Source organism: Merops nubicus, unplaced genomic scaffold, assembly GCF_000691845.1.
Source record: "Merops nubicus isolate BGI_N331 unplaced genomic scaffold, ASM69184v1 scaffold1360, whole genome shotgun sequence".
NCBI lineage: Eukaryota > Metazoa > Chordata > Aves > Coraciiformes > Meropidae > Merops > Merops nubicus.
The window spans coordinates 173,907-193,328 of NW_008581958.1; the positions used below are offsets into that span (position 1 = coordinate 173,907).

Here is a 19,422-nt window from a genome sequence, read left to right on the forward strand (position 1 = left end):
AAAATTAAGATATAGATTGTCTGACACGCTGCTAGTTGGCTGGTGCACTCTAAACAAGCACTCCTGTCGTTTGCAGATATGGTAAATTCTGCTCATCTCTGCTTCTGGCACATGCTTAACTGGCAGCCACGGTGATAACCTGTCACAGGCACCTCAGTAACAACAATTTTCCCAGGTAAAGGTTGACAGAACAAATCTGCGGTATGCAGATCACCACAAAAAAAATACAACTCCTCTCCAAACATTATGTGAATGGAAATGACTGGAAGAAACCACGATCGTCTTATGAAGAGATATGAATGGAAGTGACTAGAAGAAACCACAACCATCTTTAGAGGAGCCTTTGCACTCAGATAAACCAAACAGGTAGAAGATTTACCTCCCTAACTTCTGTTGGTGCAGGGGGAGACACTTTCATTTCCTTGCACAGAACTATTATTTCACCCACAACGGGAAAGCCCTGAAAGGTTATAACGTAGGGTCACTTTCAGTAGAATTAGTAACTCTCTTTCCTCAGAAATTCCTAGCATGGCTTCTGCTGGAATTCATTGCCTTTGAGAATATCTTTGTCTAAAATATGATTAAAACTGAAGAGCAAAGAGCATCCTGTTTTCTGACCATGAGAAACAGGTACATCAAAGCCATTGGCTTTATAACTGACATTGCAATAAACCCCACAAAGTACAGTGGAATGACAGTAATATTCCATCTGAAACACACAAATTGCATCTTCAGGTTGAGAGATATAATAAAAGTGCACTGAAATGTAGCAATTAAAGAATGCACTTAAAAATAGGGCAGTTCCCTGTAGAGTTATTTTAAAAGTCATTCAGCTGAACTTGTGATGCTGAAGACACTGTAGTGTTTTAACACTCTACTGGAAGTGGCCACCTGATTGTAGTACAACTTGGAAGAATCAGAAGAATGTACACTTTAAGCAACAATAGCATTTGCAGTTCTACTGTATATACCAGCAAAAGTTAGTGTAAAATTACCCTGTCGTTTGTTAATGCAACAAGGGTAATTACCATGCTCCCAACAGGGGGGGAAGAAGTGTAGAACCAGCAGCCTCACAGGTGATGGGACTTTCCTACAGCTCTAACTCCATTTAGCTCTGCAAATGTAATGTAATGAACAGAAATGCCTCCCAGGGCACATCCATTACTATCACCTTCCCAATTCTCAACAATGACACCAGTGAAATGAAATGAAGGACAAGTGGCTTCTCACTGTCACAGAGGACATAAGAGAGTTGGGGTTGTTCAGTCTGGAGAAGACTCCAGGCAGACCATCTTGAAGCCTTCGAGTATCTGAAGGGGGCCTACAAGAAAGCTGGGGACTTCTTACAAAGGGCTTGTAGTGAAAGGATAAGGACTAACTGCTTCAAACTGGAAAAGGGGAGATAGAGATTAAATGTAAGGAAGAAGTTCTTCACTATGAGGATGGTGAGACACTGGCACAGGGTGCCCAGGGAAGCTGTGGATGCTCCATCGCTGGATGTGTTGAAGGCCAGGTTGGATGGGGCTTTGAGCAGCCTGGTCTAGTGAGAGGTGTCCTTGCCCATGGCAGTGGGGTTGGAAATAGATGATCTTTAAGGTCCCTTCCAACCCAAGTCTTTGTATAATTCTATGATAATATGACCCTAAATATCCTGAAAACTCCGAGACTTTTTTTCAGAAAATCCTTAGATGCAAAAAAAATGGCAAAGCAAAAAAATACATCTGTGTCGGTTTGTTGAGCTGTCTCTTGCTGGTGGCAATCTGCTTCCCAAACCATTTCTAAAACACGCAGGCCCAAGCCCAAAAAAACCTGGGATAAGGCACAACTTAGAAGCTTCCTTGCAACTAATGTGGGAGCTCATATGAGTCAGTTAATTCCCCTCAAAATATGAAATATGGAATCTGCTGCACGAGAGCCCAGCAGCAAGGGCCACTCAGCCAAGACTAACAGCCATCGTGTAAGACTTGGTAAGTCAGCAGTGAGGTTTAATGACTCTCTGTAGTCCCTGGTGGAGAAGATGCGTGACATTGTCTGAAGGAGCACCACAACATCCTGGCAGCTTTATACCCTGGAGCAGAATTGCTAAGTTGTATACGTGTCCTCTGAACCAGCATGTGAGGAAAAGAACCAATTCAATCTGCAGAATATTTTAGATCCTCACGAGTACCTGAATTTAATTACTGCACAATTTTCTTAGCAGAACATTCTATGAGGAAAAAAATGTTTCAGTTGTCTGGTAATTTGAGAGCCTGTGTTTCTGTGGCTCATAAAAATATTTTAAGAAAGGAAGAAAAAAACCAATCCATTCTTTGTTGCAGGGCTCTGAAATAACTGGGACTATAGACTTGGAGATACAAACATTGAAGACTTGGTATCCTGCACAACTTTCGGCTCTTCCAGTGAAACTTTGACCTCCCCCAAATAGTCTAGTAATAAAGTCATATTTTACGTATCTGAAATGTAAGCAAATTTGGCAGCAACACACAAGTGAGAGCATCTAGCTCTGCTGATGCACATCAATATGGACTTCTCAAGTGTTTCATTTAATCCAAGTACGCTCTCTCAGTTTTGCTCAGCTGCAGTCAAATTCTGGCTCCACTGAGATTCTGCAAGGTTAATACCTGACAACTAAGCTTGCTGGCTTTTCAACTGTACTTTCAAAAACAGATAAGGACCAACTCCAGCCCCTGCATCCCCCATGCAGTTAGTGATGGCTTTGGGGGTGTGATGCACTTGGACCCCAGCTCCCAGATGACTTCTGACAACATACACACAGCACAGGGCAGGTCACACTACTCCTGTGGCCTCTGGAGATGCTTTGGAGTTGCCAACACACCCGAAGAAACCCTTGTGAGTCAGCTAAGTCAGCCTGCTTTGGGCTGCAACATAGGCTGAAAAAAGCCAGAACTGGGGTTTATTTCAAGCCTAAGGTTATTCTTTCTTTGTAAAATAGTCTTTTGACGAAGATTATTTTGACTTTTATATCACACACCAGGCATGTATCTAGCAGGAAGGAGCACCGCTGAGCCAATTTACTCTGCATATAATAACAACTAAATTATTTACAGAACAACCCAGAGACAATGTCTTTATATCTACTTAAGCTAATCCAATAAGCACATATTGGATTGCACACCAGAAAGGAAATTTGCTTTCCTACACATTCCTGAAGTTTCTTTTCTTTTTGTGCCCATCATGTATAACCCTGTCCTCCAAAAAAAACTACATGCACTCCAGCTTTTTATTTCAGTACCATTTTTCCCAGTCACAGAAGGACCATTAGGCTACCCAAAGAGTAATACACAGCGACATCTTGACTTTGACCCTGAAGACGTATCTTCAGATCTCAGCACAAAAGGGGTTTTCCTGCAAGAGTAAGCAATTTCAGAACAAAGCAGAAGTTTACAGCTTTATCTGAGAAGCCACACGCTGCATTATAGCACTTCAGAGAAAACAAGTTAAGAGAACAACACTGGTTATTATTGAGAGGAACCCGAAGGAGGAGATTGCTGAACCAGCTCCACAGCTGGACCCAATACTCCAGGTGGGGTCTCACACAAATGAGCAGGTTTTTTTTTGGGTTTTTTTTTTTTTTTTTAACTACAGAACTGCCCCATTCTTTTATGAGCATTAAGGTATTGAAGGATTGCAGCATGTAACAGGTCAAAAACATACAAAAGGAAAAATTCCCCTTAATGAATCACACATGGTATTTCCAGTACTTTTGCTTTGACACATAGGAAATGTCCTTTATTAAGATATATACGATATGTAAGAACATCCAGAAGACAGATTAAGTTGTTATGCAAGAACATCCGGACTTAGATTCCATTTTCAGAGGTAGGTCTGGCCGGGAGGCTGCAGGCCCCTAAATTCCTCAGCCCAGGAGAGCAAAAACTGCCAGAGGGACGCACAGAGAAGGCAGGCCCCAAACTCCACCATATGCAACCGATAGAAACATTCTGGAACTTCAACCTTTGCACTGCTGTCACAGGCACCACGACTCGCCTGTTATGAAGTCAAGATACACAAAAGGGGAATCATCATCTGGATTGCTCTGGAAATACAGGAGACTAGAGAAACTTGTTGATGTGGGAGGTAAACATTTCCTTGTTTAAATATCTATAGTTATTACATGATTTATTATTAAGTACTTAATTTTTGTTGTATCTATGCACATTTATTTGCAGTGTGAGGTGATGCCATCAGACTCTCTTCTGCAGTGAATGATTCCTACACCACCACTAGGAGATTATCTTCATATGGACAGAAGAGAAACTCTGTACTTTCCAGGCTGTCTGTTCACAGCAGGGAGGGGAGAACAACATTGGAATCCTCATATAATTTTTGAAAGTAAGGAGAAAATACTCATTCCATTCTTTAAAGACTCCAGAGCAGTCCAAATGCAGCTAAATAAGTTTTCTTTACCCACCTGATTGGCTCAGAAAGCACACACAAGGCAAAAAAACATTAACATTGACCTTGAAAATGATGCTTAAATGGGTTTGGCTAGCTCTTCTTCAGGAAAAAAAAAGAGTTCCCCAAGCAATACTGTTTCCATTTTGTAGGGTTTGTGAGCTGTAGAGTAAAACCAGCCTTTTCAAGAGGAATGCCTATGGCGTATTTCAACAAAGCACTCATTGTGAGCCACTCCACTACTCCATTTCAGAGCAAGTGGTTTGTCAGCTATAGGAGTGTGTACAGAGGTATTTAATTCACCTGACTTTTCTATTACACATGGGATAAGAGGAACACAGCTCTCTCTTGGTCATATGGCATGTCCAAGTTTAGCAAAGGGTTTAAGTTGCACTCACATGAAAACCAAAGAACTAAAGAAGAATGATGTTGCCTATTTTCTTCTAGTTGAAATTCTGTTTCCTTTCCCAAGAAGTAAGCACACAAATGTAACTGTATTTGAAGAACACTGTGTCATCTGCCTTCACCAAGGAGTTTTCTGAAGGAGAGGAGCATGCATTGAATTTGCCACCAAGCCCCACTTCATTTTCTGTCACCTGTTGCAGAAAGAAATGAACCTCTCTGAAGAGACAGAGTGAGTGAGAGAAATGGCAAATCTGACATTGGTCCAGAGGATATAAAAAGCTTGTTGATGGAATGAAAGCAGTTGAAGGAAAAATGAGGTGCTTACTGAATGACTACTGCAAAGGATCACAACACCATGAGAAATGTCAGCTGAAGACATACCCATTGTATCCCTCAAAAAGCCCAAACTCCTAAGCCAAACTGCGATGTTTTAAATCTTGTCTTCTATGGTATGTACTTCCTTTATTTGGACCATTAACCAACATACATCTCAGTGCTGTGCTGAGTAAGCCTTTGCAGCATGGAAGAATTGAATTATGTATTTCTTAATACCTTCTCTCCACTCTCTAGTGAAAATTACCAGCAGCTGGGGAGCATCTGTTATAACTTCACCAAAGTTGTTAAAATCACTATTTATTTTACTGTGAAAAATCACTGTAATTTCAAAAATGACCCAGCTACCCTCTTCCCCAACATTCCTCATCACCAAGCATTGCAATTGATGGTTAAATGTTACATCCTGTCATTAAATCACCATCCCCAGAGGGCTTTCAAAGCCGTGGAGATGTGGTGCTAAGGAATACGGTTTAGTAGTGACCTGGCAGTGCTAGGTTAATGGTTGGACTTCATGATCTTGAAGGTCTCTTCCAACCAAAATGATTCTGTAATTCTATGATCTCAAACACAACTTAAGTCAAATTTAGCACGAGATTTACCCTACATCACACAGAAACACGTGGTACAGAGCGTGTGTTTGTTTTCTCCGCTCAAGAAAACAGAAGCCTCGCAGGCCTCCAAATTCCTGTGTGAAGAAAAATCTGTACTGTGCAGAACACTAAGGTGAACTTGAAGGCTTAGCAAGCAAAACTAAACTTTTCCTATTACTGTTATTAAAAGATATATTGGTCTTTGCTTCTCCAGCCAACACCAGCACCTGACACTTAGGGAGAGCTAGATTTTAAGTGTTGAGCAAGCAGGCTCCTTTATTATTCTTAGCTCTAGGAAATGGAGTCCCTGTGAATACAGACCATTGCCTGAACAACTTAATTTGTGTTTCTGATGCTAGAATCTATCAGAGTTAACTCACACCTGGCTCAAAACAGAGAGAGAAAAGGGGAACATGTCCTAAATCTCCAGAAGCGAATCTGTTGATAATTTTTCCTAGCCCAGTGAAGACATGAGCCATTTAGAGACAGCACGCTTCTTTTTCAGTGAGTGATTATATCATCAGCCCTAAAGTACTTCAATTTCCGTGGAGAAGCAAAGCTACGACAGCAGGCAGGATGGAGCAAACCTGTTGAAAGCTGGGAAAAGCCATTCATCACTGATTCAAGGGACCGAAGAGTACAAAGATTGTTTTTAAACTATTTCCTACAGCCTATCCCATGTTGTTTAATTCATGGTTATTTGCCCAATGACTCAAAGTATAGAAAAATGGGCCTTGTCTTACAAAAAGAAGCTAAAAGTGAAAACCTAACTCCTGGAATCCGATGATACTGTGGTGCATGAATGCTATCAAAACATCTGTGACCAAAAGGATTTTAGCTGGCTTACAGGATGATAAAAATCCTTTGCTCTTGTTACAAAGCATTGATATTTCAAATTACCTGCCCCTCCCATTACATTTTATACCTGTTAGGCTGACAACCAACATCCTGTTACTAATATTTTGCAATTAAAATATTATGCAATCCTGTTAGTGGGTATTAACTGTATCAGTATAAATTTTCTAAATTCTGCTTCCCTTACAGCTACATCACCCAAGTAAAATCAAAGTGAAGCAGTACAGCTCTCTGAGACACACTGCCGCAACATTTTGGAGATGTGCTTTATTCTATGTCCTGGATTTTGGCAGATGCAGCTTCTTGTGCTCAGTGTTCAGAGGCTGTACTCTAGTCTGTGTTTGTGGTGGCTCTGAACCAAATTTCAACTTGCAAAATGGGCACACGGGCAAGCACAGAAGTGCTGTACCCCTGCTTACTTCAGAGGATGGGTAAAATGTGGATTGGGGGTGGAGGGATTTGGGGGGTGTCAGGGCTGTCACTCAGCAAGTTGTGATATCCATCAAGTCTCTTGCCAAAAAAGATCGTGGCATAGAGACAGTGCTCCTTGCTGAATCTAAACACAAATCCAGTGAATTGTCTGATGTTTGTAGAGTAAATAAATTCATTACCCTATGAGTTGATCTTTGTTTTGTTCCACAAGGGTGGGAGGAACGTTAGAGACGATGACTTGCATATCCAACTGATTGACCACAGAGACCTGGAAACAAAAGAGTGAAAATCAATTGGCACTCCCATGCATAACATCCTCTCATACAAAAAGAATGGAATAATTACTTCCCTGCCTTCACAGCCATTCCCTGATGTACATATTTCTCATTTTAATGCCGAATAAGAGAGCTGGGAGATCTTGCTTTGCTCGGCAGCCAAAAGCAATAAACAGCAGGCAAAGATTTAACAAGAACTGTAATCGCAGGAGTACATCAGAAATATTGATTTTTAAGGTGGGGACTATGAAACATGTTCTTCATAGTTTAGACTTTACTTACAGAATCATGGATCTCCCATGTGCTACATTCAAAATTACTTGGGAGCAGCCTGGTATTTTTGATGACTTGACAGGAAAATCCAGCCTTGGAGATATGCAATTTGCACCAACATAAACGCAAATACAAGATCAATTCAACTATATCAATGAGATACTCTGTTAGAAAAGTCATGAAGGAAATTGTTCATTTACTCTGAAGTTAGTAAAGTTTTTATTTTAGTCTTCCATTTCTTTAGCTTCTCCCTCTATATAGCACAAAATTGTACATAGCCACGTACATTTTACAATTGAACTTTTTTTCTTTACAAGACCAGGAAAAAAAACCTCTAACACACTCAAAACACTTGTGTGCTTTGTTCTAAAAAAAAAATTAAATAATTAAAAATTCCAGGATTCCACCAAAGAACAGACTGACCTCAAAACAAATCTCTGGCATTAGCATTTTCTCTGAAAAAAAAGCACTGGAACTCTTCCATTTCCCAGAGTCAGGTGGATAGTCTGTGGGCATGAGGGACTACACGCCTGTATCATATTCAGTGGAGCTGGTAAACTCTGCTTCACATCTCTTGATCTAGTCTCCTCGAGCTATTTTTATCCCAAGAAAAAGTTGCCTTCCAGTAAAATGATTGCATGTTTCTTTCTCCCTTTTAAGTATTTGTCCTTTTTTTGTAATAGCTCTCTTTGCTAGCACAGCCCAGCCTCCCCTCGGGTTGTGAAAGGAGCAGTTCCTTCCCATACTGGTGGAGAAAATAAAACATTTCCTCACACTTGGCTCATGTCCATATAGGCATGACAACAAACGTTATACTCCAAACCTAGACACCCTACAGAGCATTCTGGAGGTAAATACGGGAAAGCAGGACAATGTTAAACCCGATAAATTTAAAAATCATCCATTCTAAAAGAAAAAAAATACACCCCTGAATTTTTAAAAGAGAAGCCTGAGCCCTGTAAGCTACTTCTGCAGATGAGCCATAATATACTTCCACATCAAACACCGATTCACCAGCTTTGAAGCTTAATTTAACTTTAAATATTTAAATGTTCTTGAAATGTCATCAGATGCACTGATCAGCATGTACAGACTTCGGTGTCAGAAAAGCAGAATTATAATGAACTCAAAGTAAATTTTAGACTAAGATCATTGACAGGATCTCTAAAGCAGTGAACAGTTTAATAGAATTAACTTCATTAGGCAATATAAGCAAACTGTGCACCTATGTACTGGGTACTGCAGAAATGCAGTGCTGAAAAAAAGGCAATAGTTCATTTGATGTTCAAGGAATCACAATTAAGACTACTCGTTCATATACAAAAATATGAATAAATACACATTCATGACAAGCTACAGGGAAAAAAGGGTGCTGAACAAAAATCAAGAAAAAGTTAAGGTTTCCATAGTAATGTCAACTTGTGTGCTATCCATATTTGCATGGGCTTTCATTTTATAATTAGTAAAAATAGCTGTGGGGAGAAACTGGTCCCTGCCACCCTAGGAGAACATGCCAGGAGTGGAGGTGGAAGGCCAGTGGTATCCTGGGGTGCATTAAGAAAAGTGTGTCCAGCAGAACAAGGAAGGTCCTGCTCCCCCTCTCCTCTGCCCTGGTGAGACCTCACCTGGAGTACTGTGTCCAGTTCTGGGCTCCCCAGTTCAAGAGGGACAGAGATCTACTCGAGAGAGTCCAGCGGAGGGCTATGGGGATGATAGGGAACTAGAACACCTGCCTTATGAGGAAAGGCTGAGAGACCTGAGGCTTTTTAGTCTGGAGAAGAGAAGACTTAGGGGGGATCTAATTAATGTGTATAAACATATGAGGGCTGGATGTCAGGAAGAAAGGGGCAACCTCTTTTCACTTGTGCCCTGCGATAGGATGAGGGGCAATGGATACAAGCTGGAGCACAGGAAGTTCCACCTCAATATGAGGAAGAACTTCTTTACTGTAAGGGTTCCAGAGGACTGGAACAGGCTCCCCAGGGAGGTTGTGGAGTCTCCTTCCTTGGAGACTTTTAAAACCTGTCTGGATGTGTTCCTGTGTGACCTGCCCTAGCTCAGATGGTCCTGTTCTTGCAAGGGGGTTAGACTATCTCCAGAGGTCCCTTCCAACCCCTAACATTCTGTGATTCTGTGTGGGAAAGCAAGGGTTCTTCCTGAGACACCAACGTCACTGTTCCTGGGAAGCTTTTTGGGCACAGTCACCAGAGATTACCCAACCCACTGTTCCTTAGCTTGTGCTACTCCCAGTCTACTAAGCAAAAATACAGCCAGGTCCTGTGATGCTCAACAGCAGGTACCAGCCTCAATCACAGGGCTGGCAGGCGGTGTGTTCAGATGTCTCCTGTCCATAAGTATCTGAAGAATACATTGCTGAGAACCAGCTCCAGTTGAAGAAGTGGCACAAGAAGGAGAAGCCTGCAGCAGGGCAGGGAAAGTGTGTCACTGTTTGGAATCACTAGCCCCCAAGCGATATCCCCTCCATCCCAGGCTTCATTGCCTAGGCACTTCCCCATTTTTAAATCAAGCAAGGCAGAGCCTACCAATAGTCTCGATCATTACACAGCACCAATGGATTCCTGGGAGTAGCTTATACTGAGGGTCTGAATGAGGAAGAGGCTTGGGACCTCCCCAAACCCCAACAACCATTTGATTGTTGATGATATCACAGTGAATTTTCACTATCCACACACACTTAGTACCTTTAAGCAACTGCTTGTAGCCAGCTTATTTTAAAACACAATTTCTCATTTCTTTCTTTTGTTTCACAGAGACTAAAAAGGGAAATTTAATTATGTGGACTCAAACTGTGGATCTACAGATGTCTAACATGAGGCATCCTGCCAGTCCCATCCCAGATACAGGCTGGTATCCTCCACATGGACCAACCCCTACAGCATCAAGACATTTTACTGGTGGATTTGGCAGCTTACGCTGCTCACAGAGCTCTGCTGGGGCTCTGAGGAGGTATCCTGGCCCAAGTTCTGGAGGATACCTCGTTCTGCTCAGGTTCTTCCCAATACTGTCACTCTGGTGTTGTCCCATCTCTCCTCCCTAGACCACCTCCCAGCGCAACCTTATCTTCTTCTCCCACATCTTACTCATTTGCATGTGAGTAATTAAATTAATTTCCCTTATCTATGTGCACTCCTCGAGCTTGTATTGAAAGGAGTAACACTTCCCAGCAGTCTGAGCACCTGACATCACAGCGACAGCAGGACAAATTCTGCTCAAATCAGGAAGCCCAGGAACAGCCTAATCTAGTTAGAAAGGATCTTCACATATGGACCATGCTCAGTGCAAACCCAGATTTTCATGGTGGGATGGTGTCAGTCTGTAATTGTATCTACAGCTACTCTGAGCTTGTTCAAAAACACTGAGAGTACTGCTCATCACTCACTCAGACAACCTAGAGATACCTCTATAAATTAATGAGACATACTTCACTTTCTAATTTTAATGTCGATACCTTCTGGCTATATTTTAATATACTATTACTGCCTGAATTGCATGAGAAAGCCCTATCATTTTGGGAGGTCAAGCATGAGGACATCATACATTATGTTTATTTGCTGAATTCCTGCATAACTCAATATACCAAGTATTATGGCAATCATCTGTATCATTTGACAGTGTTCCCATGAACTAGATAATGTACTTCAGTCCTACAACATTATGCTAATATTAATCCAATCCATCAAGTTGTATAGGCTTGAAAGAAATTTAGCTTTGATGGTTTCTGTGATTGGACTATGTCCTTTACTCAGCACAAAACCACGAGCTCAAGGCCTAAAGCTGGTGCCAGTTTTGAAGTGTTGCTTCCCTCAAAACCCAAAGTAGAGTCTCAGCCCAACGTCTGAGCTGTTTTATACTTGTAATGCACAAAAGCAGCAGGTCTTTCACTGTCATCTGGGTGCAGAACAACCAGAACGTAACTTAGGCCCATGTTAAATGCAAACAATTAGAAACTAAATTGAATGATTAACAATGGCTCGTTGAATAAATAAAATACTGAACATGGCATCTAGTGTGGTAACTGAGATCAGTATCTCTGCCACGAAACGTGAAAACATCTCTCAGATGGTCATAAAAGCTTTTGGTTTTTAAAAAAAGACATTTTATATCAGCGACTTAATTAGGTACACACAGTTTATGGCCTTCCTATAGGTCTGCCTGGAATTAAACTTTATGTAGCGTTTGAATTTCCTCAGGAATTATTCCATAAAGATAATGTCTGGCTCATACTTACAAGTACTTCTGCTTTGCTGCTCAGTCCTTTCCCATAATTGTCAGTTGCAATGACCTGAAACTTGAAATAGGATCTTCTCATATTTTTGAACAGCATCGCAGTTTTTATTAGCCCTGTGTAAGCTTCAATCACAAAACCTTCTTTACCATCCTTGATTGGAGGAATGATGAGTCTGTACTGCATGGCACTGTAATTCCCAGTGTCTTTATCATCAGCCTAATAGGAAAAAGAAAACAAGCAGAGGCAAACAAGGTAAATATCCACACAAAGAATCATTAACCTTGTCCTTTAAATGCAGTTCTGTGTTGGTCCAGCAAATTTCTTCCACCGACATTTAAAATATTAGATCCCAGAGAGCAGATATTGCTATTACTGTAAATGGCTCATTTAACTTCGCTGCATACAGTTTTGCTTTTCCAGCACTTTCTTTCTCCTGTGCTGGCACTAAACTGCTCCAAAAAAAAGAAAAAAGAGAAGAAAATTATACGTGGACTTCCCAAGTCTGCAACAGATGGAACAGGTAAGAACAGTTTAATCCTGAGAAACCTCCACTGCCAAATTCTTGCTGACAATTAAATACCAATGGAAAAAATGCCCACAACGCATTCACAAACTTACACAACAAGAATGTCTTCTTTCTTCTCAGAGATATTCTACACCCTCACTGATTGAGCACATGTGTTTTTTGAGTAATTTCATCCTTTTTTTTTATGAAAGCAAAAGGATTTAGTGGCATTCCAGCAGTGGCTGGCCTCTCCAGAACTACTCCTCTGTACAAATCATGCTCTTGTTCAAAAGGCAGCACCCCTGCTCAGCTGGGACTGGTTCTGAGGACATTTATAATGCTTTCACATGCTCCACCTAGGAAGGGGTCAGCTAGACCGGAGCTAATCATGGCCTGTACATTTGCCCACTCATTAGACTCGGGCACTGCCTCAGCATCTGGGACATTTCAGCATCTATTAAGCTGTCACCAAAATACTGGCACAGCTTCTTAAGCCTGTGGCTTAAGCTAATGTTGGAGAAAAAAAACCAACCCTTAACTTCAAAAAGGTGCAGGTCTGTGTGTAAAATCCACCCTTCACCAGGACTTCGGAACAATAACCACAACCCAGTCGGGGTTTATGGCAGCGTGGGGGCTTGTGTCCCATGATACGTTGTCTAAGAAAAGCATTATCTGGGCAAGGTCATTAAGCCTTCCATAGATGGCCAATTAATCATCATTATCTAGCTCCTCCAACAGTGAACAATATCTATAAGGTGGAAACTTTTGCTAACTCCCATTTTGTCTTTTATTTTGTGATAATTCTCAGGCGAATCTATGCAGTGCAGTGATTTCATCCTGCACCATCAAGAGATACCCATGACAGATGAATGATGCACATACTCCAAGCTGTGCGAGCTCCCCATGCTGCTCAAGAGTGCTGTCAGGCCAGATGGAGTAGATAGAACTATATGGCACTTCAGCAACAATATCTGGGCTGGTTTAGCAAGAGGTAGGAAACATGTTCTATAGAGCACTCGCCATTGTGCTGCAGAGCTGCCCAAAAGATGAGCTCCTGCAATGACACTGCCACCCACCACAGAGACAGGACTGTTTCAAATGGTCCTCGTGTCCTTTGTAAATATTTTGTTTTCCTCTAAATTGACCAAGCTTTATCTGGCTTGGCTACGAAAAGCGTAAAGAGAAATTTGTTCTTTAGTTCTATAGCTTATTTTAAGCCTTTCAAAATCAAGATTGTTACCTCTTGGGTGATCTCAAACCCCTTTATTGGCCTTTTTAGGGAAGATTAAAAGCTTTCTGAAATTAACCCCATTCTGCCAGTCAAAAGGTAAAGATACTGGTGAGCTTTTCCACAGCACTCTTGCTATCCAACTGGCATGGGGAAATACAACCCCAAAACATCACAGAGCCAGCAGACGGGACCTTGGCAGGTGGGTTTTCAGGACTAGGCTCATTTTTTGGCTTTCCTTTTGACAAGTAAATCACTGAAGGAACAAATAAATGTGAAAGCATGCTATATGGCACAAAGAACCGAGGAAGTGGCTGTACCCAAAAATCAGGTTGATAATGCAAGTGCTAACAGTTATTGCTATTTGAGAGCTAAATGTCAGTGCCCAGCTGCTCCCTCAACACTCTCCTCGACAGGATGGGGGAGAACTTAAGATGAAAAAAGTTTGTGGGTTGAGATAAGGACAGGGAGCTCACTTAGCAGTCACTGCCATGGACAAACAGACACAACTCAAAGAAAATTTCATTTACTGCCCTATAAAATGTATGTGGATGGTGAGAAACAAAGACAAGAATTAAAACACCACTTCAGCTGTGCCTGGGTGTGGGGCTGTTGGAAGGGGCTGTGTCCAGACTAGGGCAGCCCCAATCTCTCCTCCCAGAGGCTACTCAAGCCCCTGCTTGGGCATGGGCACCCAGTGCACACATAAAAATCAAATTTATCACCTCCTCAAGTACCTGTTGTTAACCAAATGCAAAGGAAAACTTAAGATTATAACTAAAAGCTTCCACTTGATTACTGTTACGACACTATTACTACTAAAATAACTCTTACTAAAGAAACATTTCAAAGCAGCATGATAACAGAAATAAAACCTCCTTGAAAACAGCCCACACAGCCTGTGTTTTGGCACACAGCAATATCTCATCTGGATTCTTTGGGATCTCCACCGCAGTGAGACAGGATACACCGAAAGTGCCCAGCTAACTGTCAAAGGCTCTCTGGAGGCACTCTGTCAGATGGGCACTGTGCCCTTTCATTAAAAAACCCATTTTGTTGTTAAAATGGATCTATTACATCACTTCAGTTGGGCCACAAGTCCATCTTTTTTTTTTTTTTTTAATATTTGCAACTTCTCTCTCAACAGAGATACAGCTTTTAATGGTAGTTTGCTTCAAAAGACAACAGAAATCTATTTCCCCTTCAGTATTTCATGCCTGCCTGTGTGTGCATCTAAGGACAACTGAAATTTAGATCCCAACTAGCGTATCAATATTGCAGGCACAGCTGATCAATAGTGTCAGCCCTTCTGAACAAATGCCCCACAGCAGTGCAGCGGCTCAGCAACGTCTTGCACCTGAATTTGATGCATCAAACTCCAGTGAAAAAGGCATTTAGAAATTTGAAGCATGCAAGCTCTAAAATCCTGCAGTTGAGATGCCCAAGCTTGTAGAAGGGCTATGAGTTAATCTTCAGAAGTTCTGAGAACTCAATGGCACCCCAGAGACATTGATGGGGCCTCGGTTTCATTACAGTTCAGGCTGCTTCATCCCAGAAACCATCTACATGCAGATGAGCAAAGCCAGATGTAAAACAGCCTGATGAGCTCAGAAAAATCATCAGATCCCAGTTGCAAATATTTTCACTTTGGTGTTTCCATTTCCCCCCCCCCCTTTTCATCATTATTTAGCTCTTGATCCAACCTAACAACACTCCATGTGACACAGGACCACCAGAGAGAGCTTGTGAGCTGCTGACACTGACGTACCAACTTCTTTAAGGCAGAGTAAAGATGTTTGTAACTCGTCCTGAAGGTAAATATTTTTGACACTTCATTAGGAAGAGATATACGACACCTCAAGAGTTGCATTATGACTGTCAAAGAAGAGAAAGAGCTATACTTAATCTTAATATTACAGCACTATATCTTCCTTTTGTTATGTGCAAGAAATACAGATGTCTCCCAAATTCTGCTATGATTGTGTACCAATAAATATGTATGATTTTTGGAATCACCAGGCCAAATTCAACCCTCCTGTAAGTGTGCCCACACAACTGGAGTTCCGTTGGCACCACCACGTGCTGTCTCCAGCCCTCACCCATCCTATCCCATGGAGGAAGAGCTGCCACTGCTGGGGTGCTCCCCAAACCCACCACCAAAGCTCATTACACCAGCCAAGTATCAGCCAAAAAATGATGCTCTAGGCTTTAGCACTGAGGGTATTTACCACAAACACATTAACAGTACGTTTTGTATCATTTTATTGGCAGCTATCTCACTTGGAGAAAAAAAGCCCAATAAGCCAGGCATTTGTGGTGATTACATCTCCGCTCTCTTGCCGACAAAGAGGGCTGTTAGCACATCAGTCACCTTAAAACAGAGAGAAAGCAGAAAGGCACCTTCTGTTTAGTTTGGGCTTCACTCCTAGGAGGACAGAGATGGGAAAAAGTTTTAGCTCAAGTAGAGAAACATAAAGAAGAAACTAGAGCTGAGTCAAGCTGCATGACTGGAAGACAAGAGATGTACTGCTCCCCTGGAGCACAGTGTCCCCTCATACGCAGTGCTGGGTCCAGCTCTGGAGTGCTTAGCACAAGAAGGATACAGACCTGTCAGAGCGGGGCCAGAGAAGGCCACAGCAATGATGTGAGGGCTGGAACCCACATCTTAGGAGGACAAGCTGAGAAGGTTTGGGTTCAACCTGCAGAAGAGAAGGCTCAGGGGAGACCTTCTTGCAGCCCTTCAGTACTACAAGAGGGCCTAGAAGCAAGATGGCACCTGACTTTTTAGCAGGTCCTGGAGTGATGGTTCTCAACCAAAACGGGAGATTTAGACTAGAGAGGAGGAGGGAATGTTTTACAGTGAAAGTGGTGAGACACTGGCCCAGGTTGCCCAGAGAGGTGGTAGAAGCCCCATCCCTTAAACTATTCCAGGTGAGGTTGGATGGGGCCCTGAGCCACCTACTCTAGTTGAAGCTGTCCCTGCTCACTGCAGGGGGTTTGGACTAGATGATCTGTAAAAGTCACTTCCAACCCACACTACCCTATGATTCTATGAAAATAAATGAGCCAAAAAGTAGAGGTAGTAGACACACTTTTAGTGGTACCTCTGCAGCCAGTTACACTGTGTGCTAATATATACTTCTTTTTTGGTGTAACTACTTAACACAAGACTTGGGCTGCATGTGAGGACCTCACACAGCAGCTGTTCCTAAAAGCTGTCCAAATACACCCCAGATGAGAATCTGGTGGAAAGAGGTCTGTAAAACAGGCTAGTTTTGAGGAGCACATGCCAGGAGATGCAAAGCTACAAACATCTGTGGCAAAGCCAAGGTGATGATGACCACGAGTTCCAAAGTGCTAGGGACAGGCCACAGTGTACAAGAGCACAGCAGTCCAGAAGTCCAGACCAAAAAAAGAGTAAAACCGCAATAGCGACAACAAACTTACCGGTCTGTAAATCACAAAGTAAAACCATCCCTAAACCAGCACAATGGCAGATGTGGCTTCTGAACTGGAAATATCCAACAATCTGTAAATTCCTACAGGCAAAAATGGTCTTGTTTTAAAAGCTTGTTTTTTGTGCCAGCAACTGATTTGAAACAGTCGAACCTGCCATCTGCTAGGAGAAAGAAAAAAACAACCCAACAGCCCAGTCCTGTTCATTTTACATGCCCTATTAACATCCTCAGGCTCTGATTAAGGATGACCCTGTTAGGGAGACTGGAAACGAGTTAAAATTAACAATTGCCATTTAACTTTCAGCAGCTAGTTTGAATTTAGCTCACGTTGATAATAACAAAACCTGTAATCCCCTGATGATTATTTTGTAGCTTCAGGAGCTGTGGTTAATGAAGATTTTAGTGCTCATCCCAAACAAGCCACAGGTGATTTTGGTGACAATATTGGAGTATTATTGCTACATGGCATCACTTTTACATGTCTCTGTGGGTGTGAGCAAGTGCCTTCCTGTAATGTTGTGATTGTGTGGCCACGTAGTTGTGCCTCACACTTCAATTTTCCCTGTGGAAATGTGCAGACTGAAGACATGTAAAATAATCACCTTTCATGAGGGCTCTATGGAGCCAAAGATTCATTAATTTATGTTTTAAATGTTTGTTAGGCGTCCTTACAAAGGTCCTACAACACAGGTGAAAAGAACAGTCTCTGCTGAGCTCAATTCCAGATTGCTGCCCAGCTTGCTCTGAGAAAATCCCAAGTCCATGGAAATGACCAAAAAATACAAGTAGTAAGGGGAAAAAAAAAGAATCCTCCAACAGTGTCATAAAGCCCAAGGTGTGGCAACAGGGATCAGTTGTGACAGGCTGTCTCCTGGGGAAAAAATGCTGAGGGAGAGGTGTTGCAAAAATTGTATTTTGAAAAAAACCCTTCTACAAGCTTTGGGCATGTGCAGGACTAACGGTCTTAAACTGTTAGAAAGATAACATAGTCATTGAAATAATCTGATATTACATTTGAAAAAAAAAAAAAAACAAAACAAAACCAAACCCACATCACAAATGGCAGCTGTTTTTCTGAACACTCCCAAAGAAGAAAAAACAGTCCAGGTTTTTATAGTAAAAAGTTTAGCAAGCCAACATGTTATCTAGAGATATGTTCTTTGAAAGACATTACTGGTGTGCTTGTAATTACTGTAATATCCTTCTTAGCAGGGCAAGCAGCTTCCTGTCAGAGGCCAGATGTTATGCCAGATGTGCATCTTTGAGGGTGTGCTGCTGTCAATGCAAACAGGCTTCAAAGTAGATTTTTTACTTCTACCAAGTGTGGTTTTTTTATTGCTCTCTGTGATTCATAAATCATATTTTAACTAATAAAAGATTGTGACTGGCAAGGCAGTTCATTTTTTTATGAAGAGGTTCTCTCGTGTACATGCAACAGCAAAATTACAGAAGGCAAAGTTTGTGTTTCGCAGCAGAAGGCTGTCTTGAGGTGCCTAGGGTTGAATCACACTTTTACAGAGCTTGCCACTGTGCAGACTTACCTGTCATGCAAAGAAAAAGCAAAACACAAAAGAAATCTAGAGTTTATAGGCAGGGATAGAAAATAAATGGAGATTTAAAATGGATAAATGCATCTGGGCAAAAAAGTAATCCAGGTTTTCTCTCTGTAGGTAACAGCCATACCAAGGAATTTTTTAAACATTTTTTATGTCAGTTGCTTTAGATCAGTATGCAACCACTGAGTTAGATTGCTTTCAAGGATTACAGTTAAGTAAAGAGTAATTCCTGCTCCCCCGTGTGTCATTAGGGTAAAAACCTGTAGCATAAAATGGCTTTGGTTTATTTTGATGTTCTGTATACTAAAATATCCAAGCGGTAATAAAGGCTGAAGTTACATTATGAAGCTTATCAGAAAGGGGCACAAATACAGAAAAGGTCTGCAATGAAAATTTGATCAATCGTTTTATAAGAATCAAGTCTCCTTCAGGACGTAACTGCATTTCAGACTCCACTGGCTCCTATTATTAACATCAAACCTGTCTGACGGCTTCCTATTAGAGCCATTTCTATCAAATACAGGTCAGCCACTTCCATAGATTCAGTGGCATTTTTTTGGCAAGCTTCCTTTTCCTCAAATGTTTTCAGTATAAAAAATACCCTGATAAAGTGAGGAGTAATTCAGGAACAAAACCTCTCACTTTCTATACTAGAATTAGGACCTATTTCCTAATTTAAATGCACTACAATAAAGAAAACTAGAGAGATTGATACTGTAGCAGTAAATGTTTTAAAAGAAAGGGCTAATAACACGCCATTATACGAAAAAGTCAATTCCCACTAGTAATTTTCTTTAAGATTGTGTTGATTTGGGGTTTGTTTTTATGGAGCAGATTGAAAATA

General features: G+C 41.5%; 1 protein-coding gene across 1 annotated transcript in view; it reads right to left on the reverse strand.

The window, feature by feature from the left end:
* Nucleotides 1-19,422, reverse strand: part of LOC103768880 (protocadherin-15-like) — a gene marked incomplete at its 5' end in the record, with an annotated part of 190,564 nt that overhangs the window by 33,089 nt on the left and 138,053 nt on the right. The window contains 2 exon segments of the mRNA XM_008936046.1: nucleotides 7,214-7,302; nucleotides 11,832-12,047. Of these exon segments, the coding sequence (XP_008934294.1) occupies nucleotides 7,214-7,302; nucleotides 11,832-12,047 (305 nt within the window).